The following is a 6,911-nucleotide window of genomic DNA, read 5'->3' on the forward strand; positions in this document are numbered from 1 at the left end:
GAACCCTCCCCGTTAAAAATTCGCTCCGATGCAAGGACAGATAATTATCCGCTCCAAGCAGATAAGGGCGGAATGGGTACCCACGAATTCGAATAGTGTTGTCACCCATAATTGACGCTGTCAATTATACATGGATACTGCACTGTCAACATCTTTGTATTACCAATTGATTAATCAATAATATCTCAAGTCTTGTCTTGCACTATTCTGTTTTAAAACTATTAGGTTGACAATGACATTTGTATTTCACTTCTTTTAGTTTTCTCTTTCACCATGAAACATTGAAACCAATAAGGTGTTCAGACACAGGTTACTTCACTCAAAAAATTGTTTGTGAATTGGATTTTGAAGTGTCTCCCGTTTCAAGTTCAAGTATGTAACTCAGTACTTTGACATTGGTAACATAAAAACCTAAAAGGAACAAGTGAAGTTGAATTCGCTGTACTAAAATAAAAGCCAAGCATTGAAAATCATTAACTTAACCACATTAATCCAGTGGTCAACTCTGTTACTCATCTCTGAAGTGTTCTTCAATGGTTTCACACCAAAATTGAAGTCAACACCCAGTCCCAGAGTATACCTGTAACTTCTTAACTATTCAATCCAAGAAGCTTAAGTCATGTTCGACTTTCAGTTTAAATATTGTCACGCATTTTTTCTTAGAAAATGTTAATTATAATAGTAGAGTTTATACGAAATAGGTTCAATAAAACTCTCAGTTCTTTCCTCTCGGCTCTCGGCACATGTTAAAAATAAAAAATAAAAACACAAATAAAAATAATAATAATTAAAAAAATAAAAAAAATAATAATAATAACAATAATGAAAAGAAAAACAACAACAACAACAATAAGGGTCCTATTTCTCTTGGTTAACTACTAATAAATACTTCCTAAAGAATAATAGGTACATGATATTCTATCTATTACCCTCATGTGCGTCCATAGAACCCAAGTCCTTTCCATGGTGCAGATCCCGAGTCTGTGACCACCTGAGAGGGTGTGACCTCGGCTTTTTCGAGATCCAATTGTATTTATTTACTTTGTCTCTCATTTTTTATTCTTTTATTTTTTTTGTTTTTTTTTGAAAACTTGAAGTTGAAAACTAAACTAAAAATCCAACAATTTTGACGGTCAAACTTGAGTTTTTATATAGCAATACTCAAATAAATGTCCATGACTGAACCTTTCAAGAAATCATGAGATATTCAAATTATCTTCGGAATAAAAAAATTGGTACAGGAGCACACGGTCGGTTTACCATTCGGAGCTTGCAGCAGATCCAATTCTCAACAGGCATTCTCGCAGCAAAAGTTTCAACAGCCTCCAATTCCTCCCTGCACATATAAAAACATCAGTGTTTGTGAAAAGTATGTCTGTTAGTTACGTAATGTTATACAATATACATATAATAAAAGTGGCAGCCTAGTGCACAAGTATCCTGCGTTACTCGCAGAAAGGTCACATCCAAAGGGTATAAAGTAAGCAGCCTAACCTGATAATTACATCAATGAATGTTTCCACTGCATGAACATGTGACTTTAAGGTCACACGGAGACAACTTATTTGTTGCTCCAAGGCTCTCTTTCTGAATATATTATACATATAAGTCCATGTTATAGATGAATGAGCATTCTACTTATTGCAGAAATGCATTGTCAAAATATATTAATTTTTCAAAGAATTTACAAAGTGAAAAACACTGTTTTGGGAACGAAGGAATAACATGTAAAGAGAGGAGAACCAAATAATGAGAAGTGAAGCGATGGTAATGACTAAAGGGCGAATAAGCATTGTTTAAGGCCAAGCAACATATTTTGTTCATGTAATTTTTTTTTCATACAAGAATTATTTAAGAGTTTTGTTAATCAATTCTCAAATTTTTTAAGAATACTAGTTAAGAAAACCAAGAGTAGGAAATGTTTAACAAAAATAGTAAGATTTTTAAGCTAAGGCATTGAATAGTTGGAAAATTCAAGAGTTCCCACTACTATCTTTTAAGCAGACCATTAGAGTAAGGACACTCGTTGGCTGATGAGGTTCCAAGGTTCCATCATTAGGTACCGAAAGAACCTCACCAGTCATCACATGCGAACGCGACCTGCAAGTTTGCAGTATTACAGTAGATACCGAGCAGACCCCATAACAGTCCCACTGCTACCTATAGTAGAGTGGCAAAAGCACTAAGAAAATCCAAAAACCAAATTGTTGACCCAGTGAAACTGAATTAATCCCACAAGGTATTGAAACTTCAAAGCCGGTGCTAAAAATACATGTCCATGGATACTTTTACAATCTAAGGTAATGAACAGTGGATGAGACTAAAAAGAGAATTTATAAAAAGATTATCTAGTCAAAATCACTACTGAAATTTTTCGAGGAAGCAGAGCAGATGGCTGCGCTTGTCAAACATTAATTGAACTTAATTACTTCAAAATAACTTAACTATTGGTTATTGAAATGCTCAAGACTTCGCCGAAGCGAATCATGCTTCAGATAGACAGATACAGTTAAGATATTGATGCCAAATTAGCATATTGTGCGTTACAAAAAAATTCAACATGGAAACAAACTATAGAGACAGGAATATTACCGTCCACCAGGGTGCCCAACATAGACCACAATACTGATAAGCCCTCCTGGCATTAGAATTCTCTCTGCAGCTTCCAGTGCCAGAAACGTTGTTTCTGGCCTTGTTATTATTTCTTTTTTGCCACCAGGAAGATAACCCAAGTTGAAGCCAACAAGCCTAAAAGGAAGTATTGTGGCACATTAAGATAGAGCTCACAGCTTTAAAAGTGACCACCATGATGAGTGCTTCTAAAACATGGTAAGTACATAAGTGGACTTGATATTCAAGATTACACATTAATAATATTCAGTTCAAGAACACAACACTGATAAACCAAAAGTTCCTTTCACATCTCATGGAAAAAATGAGAAAACACTAATGAAATTTGAACCTCCCTTCCCTTTTGGATACAATGACAGTAATGAGATTTGAACCTAGGATCTTATGCATACAACATAAATCCCACACCATTAGACCCCTCATGGTGCCCTTTTTTTAATATCTTTTTTCTTATAATACTATTCATCAGTTCCTTATCTCAACCCACCACCATTAGGATCACCACTTCATTGGTGGCAGCGCAACTTTGTCAAAACTATCCCCCTTTCTTTCACAATTAGTGAGACCACATCATCAATAAAGAAAACGAATATATCTGTTTATATTATTTTATTTGTCTCTCCTCTTCAATGCTGAAGTTAGGAATACTAAAAGTAACAAAAGTACAATACTTGGATTGGGTTTGAAAAAGTACTTGATACAGTGACTATCATAATAGTTATTGATGAAGAAAACCTATGTATAATATATTGGTTAAATAGCATGAGGCTTTTCAAATACTAGCATTTGCAAAGTGACAGTAGAACACTTTGAATAGATTAAGATTCAATGGTTGACATAGCTTCTTCATTTACCAACCCAAATCTGATGAAGTGCATGCTAGGATGGCTATCATTATGGTAGCTACGGTAGCTATACAACTTTGGCAACCCTTTAAAAATGTTGCTAAAATTAACGTCATGCTTTTTATATTTTTGCAACATTTTTTCCTTTTAAGTTTTAAACTAAAAAGTGTTTTCAAATATTTGAAGAGTATTACTTAAATTTTAATAGCACTTTTTAAATGTTGCCAAAATTGTAAATCTACCATAGCCACCATATTGATAGCCACCATAGACTCTACCATCCAAAAATGCTTGTGGAAATAGTATGATCTAAAAAATATTTATATATTTCGTTGTGTTCAAATTTTGAGATAGATTTGCTTAGTCTTGATAGGATTCATTCAAATGAGACCAACTTGGACTTAAGGCTAAAATTTAGTGTGTGTATGTGAGGTGCTGGTTTGGTGGCGTAGAAAAAGAAGCAAAGGATTTGCAGAGTAATTAGGAATTCATTTCACAAACACAACCTATTGAATGAAGTATTTTAGATTTTGGTGATTACAATTAAACTAATTCAATTACATCGACTGTTTAGAACCATTAGTTTCTAAACACAAAATGTGAACATAGGAATTGAGTTTAGGGAAAGTGAGTACCTCACTAAGGCATTCCTTGGAACCACTTCTTCCATTTTACTATGACAGATGTTGACTAGCTTGACAAGTTGTCTCTGCATATATTTTGCAATTAGTTACATAGTAGATCATAATTTTTGCTAAATTAATTACATTGAAATTAAAAGTATTAAATACTTAAATAACATACAGTCATACCCTACAAAAGAATTTCAAATATAATAATAAAAGAAAAGCACATAAAACTGAGACCGAATAATTTGAAGCAGCACCAAAAGTTATCTGGACAAATTTGTCTGTATAATATAGCCTTTTTTTTTTGGATGAAATATAGCCAACTTATTTATACCAGAGCTGAAAATACTTTATACTTATTTTCAGTTCTCACCTCATCCGGATTTAGTGATTCTTCAAGCAAGATAGAAGTATTATCTAAAGCATCTTTCTGAATATCCAATGCATATACATAACCTTTTCGAGAATCATCAGCAACCAAGTTGAGCATTGCCAAGGTGTCAAAGCCGTTGCCACAAGTGGCATCTAGGACTGTGTCTCCCTTCTGGACAACATGTTTCCATACCCTGGAACGAAGAATGAATGGTAAGTAGCTGAAGTAACAAAATTTATGCCATAGGGTTGCAAGTTGCAAAGTGAAAACAATACAATAGGCATACCACGAGAGTCCTTTAACAAGCAATGTTCATGATTACTTTCTAGCTAAAACCTAAGCTCCACTATAAGCTAAATAACAGTAGCACTCAAAAGTGGAATAAATAGAATGCTTCTGCAAATTATTAGATTAGTTTATGCAAGTGGAGCATTTGATCAACTTCAAGCATATTAGAGATATTAGTAGATTAGTTCGTTAGCTAGAAACTTGTTCTACTTCATATGCTATAAAATATAAATGGTTTGCTTCACTTGTAGTGCACACGTTTCCTCATTTTATCAATGTTAAGTATCTAAGGAAAGTGGGAAACCACACCTTAAAGGCTAGCTATTAAGAGAGAAGAACCACTCTCTTTAAATATAACATCAACCATCCCATACTACCTGACTTGGGACTTTGGGCACCCCATAATACCCAAGTCCCTAGCAATCAATTTCATATTTTCCAATTTGCACTTAGTCTTAGCTCTTTATTTTCAGTACCAACCAATAAAAAGTCTGCATATCTATTACATTGAAATAAAAAAGTCATGGTTTTGCACTTTTGCATAATTCTTTTTTATTGCAAAATTCAAATAGAGCTGATATGGTATGAGAGAGAAATCAATACAGCATATATTGGGTGATGATATTACCATTACTATTTTAAATAATGTCACTCCACTCCATACATGATTTTCTTGTATTGTATGTTTGCATTAATTTATAAAAAAAGGAGTGGCATTATCAAAATAGGAGTATCAATATGTATTCTCCGTATATTAAAAGTTGAGACTTTTAGACTCACCATTTTCCACAAAGAAACAATATCAACTAAAAATTGAATACTTAAAAGGCAAACACATAAGTACAGTTTTTTCCATAATCAATAAGCAGAGCAATTGGAGGAATTTATAAAATTTGTGATACAATATCGACTTTTAATTATAGAAAAACATATTAGCTCCCTTAGTATACACTTGGTTAGTGGGGACAGGAACAAGAAATAGAAAAATGTGTTTCCCTTCACCATCTAAGGACACAAAAAACATTATTTTCTACATAAACACTTTTTTTTTTACATTTATCGAGAATCAAATCGAAATAACTGAAGAAAAATAAAAGAATTCTTTTTTGCAAGTTTGAAAAATCTCTTACTGGAAAGCCACAACAATTGCACCTATGAAAGCAGCTAAGAGAATTATTGAAATTAGCTCAAATGGAAGAAAAAAATCTGTTGATAAATGAACTCCAATTTATTGACTAGTAACGGATTCTGACTTCTGAGGAGGGAGGGACTATACTGATTGATTAAATTGCATACCCCGCATGCCCATTAACATATAAATTCAATCACTCGTAATATCACATTAGAAAAAATGGTTATTTTCCCCATTGTTCATCAAAAGAACGGATATGATTGAAACATATCCGTAAATACCATAAACATATAAATGAAATGATGCAAATCACCAAGTTAGGTCCCTAAAGATTTTTTTGCGGACAATTATTCCATTCGAAAATATTGAACCTAACCCGTGGACCCCAATGATAAAAGAACAACATTCGACATACATGTGAGCAAGGTCTGTTGCCTTCTTCTTGCCACACAGATAGCTCACCAAAGTATCATCCATTCCTGAAAACAAAGGCACAATATTATGCAACTGAGTTCCCACATATTTCAACTTGAATATATAATTGAAATTAAAAAGAAAAACGGTTACCAAAAAGAGGAGAATGTTTTGGCGAAGCAGAAGGAGGAGAAGATTGAAGGGTATTGGCCTCAGAAATGAAGTCATTTTGCCTAGAGGGTTTCGCGCAGCAACAAAAGGTGTTGATCCTTTGAGGGGGAATGGCCAAGAGATTGCGGGGAGAGCATATTGTAAGAGAAGTGAAGCAGAATCTAAGGGATGACATCAGTCACACTTAATCTTACTTACAAAGTTCAAACCAATGTAATTTGAATATTTTTAAATCCAAACCCGAAATAAAACAAAATTTACTCGAGTAAACCAATTTTTCTAACAACCGGACCACCAATTGAATCGTCCGGTCACTCAAATCAAATGATCTGCTGTGTAAGCTTTTGAAAATCGAGTCGATCGTTTTTGTTATTGGTTTATTAATTTAAAAATTCAATTAGTTTAATTATAGTTTAACTGAAAATCTG

General features: G+C 33.6%; 1 protein-coding gene across 2 annotated transcripts; it reads right to left on the reverse strand.

Moving 5' to 3' along the window:
* On the reverse strand, positions 1,106-6,844 carry LOC107614427 (putative rRNA methylase YtqB). 2 transcript variants are annotated; one of them, XM_021109557.1, is made up of 7 exons: positions 6,466-6,844; positions 6,314-6,377; positions 4,479-4,671; positions 4,112-4,185; positions 2,593-2,748; positions 1,495-1,587; positions 1,106-1,336 (listed from the first exon to the last, which is right to left on the reverse strand). In XM_021109557.1, exons 1-7 carry the CDS (start codon positions 6,656-6,658, stop codon positions 1,213-1,215), a joined length of 897 nt encoding a protein of 298 aa, XP_020965216.1. In that variant the 5' UTR covers positions 6,659-6,844; the 3' UTR covers positions 1,106-1,212. The 2 variants fall into 2 exon arrangements, with proteins under 2 accessions (XP_020965216.1, XP_016172125.1); XM_016316639.2 differs by lacking the exon at positions 1,495-1,587.

This window comes from Arachis ipaensis, chromosome B08 (assembly GCF_000816755.2).
Source record: "Arachis ipaensis cultivar K30076 chromosome B08, Araip1.1, whole genome shotgun sequence".
NCBI lineage: Eukaryota > Viridiplantae > Streptophyta > Magnoliopsida > Fabales > Fabaceae > Arachis > Arachis ipaensis.

Bases quoted from the DNA above. Each gene is read 5' to 3' on its own strand.
- LOC107614427 (XM_021109557.1), bottom strand. From the start codon at position 6,658: ATGTCATCCCTTAGATTCTGCTTCACTTCTCTTACAATATGCTCTCCC. The intron at 4,186-4,478 runs GTGAGAACTGAA...AAATATATGCAG, and splicing joins AATCACTAAATCCGGATGAG to AGACAACTTGTCAAGCTAGT. The intron at 2,749-4,111 runs GTACTCACTTTC...ACTTCCTTTTAG, and splicing joins CCAAGGAATGCCTTAGTGAG to GCTTGTTGGCTTCAACTTGG.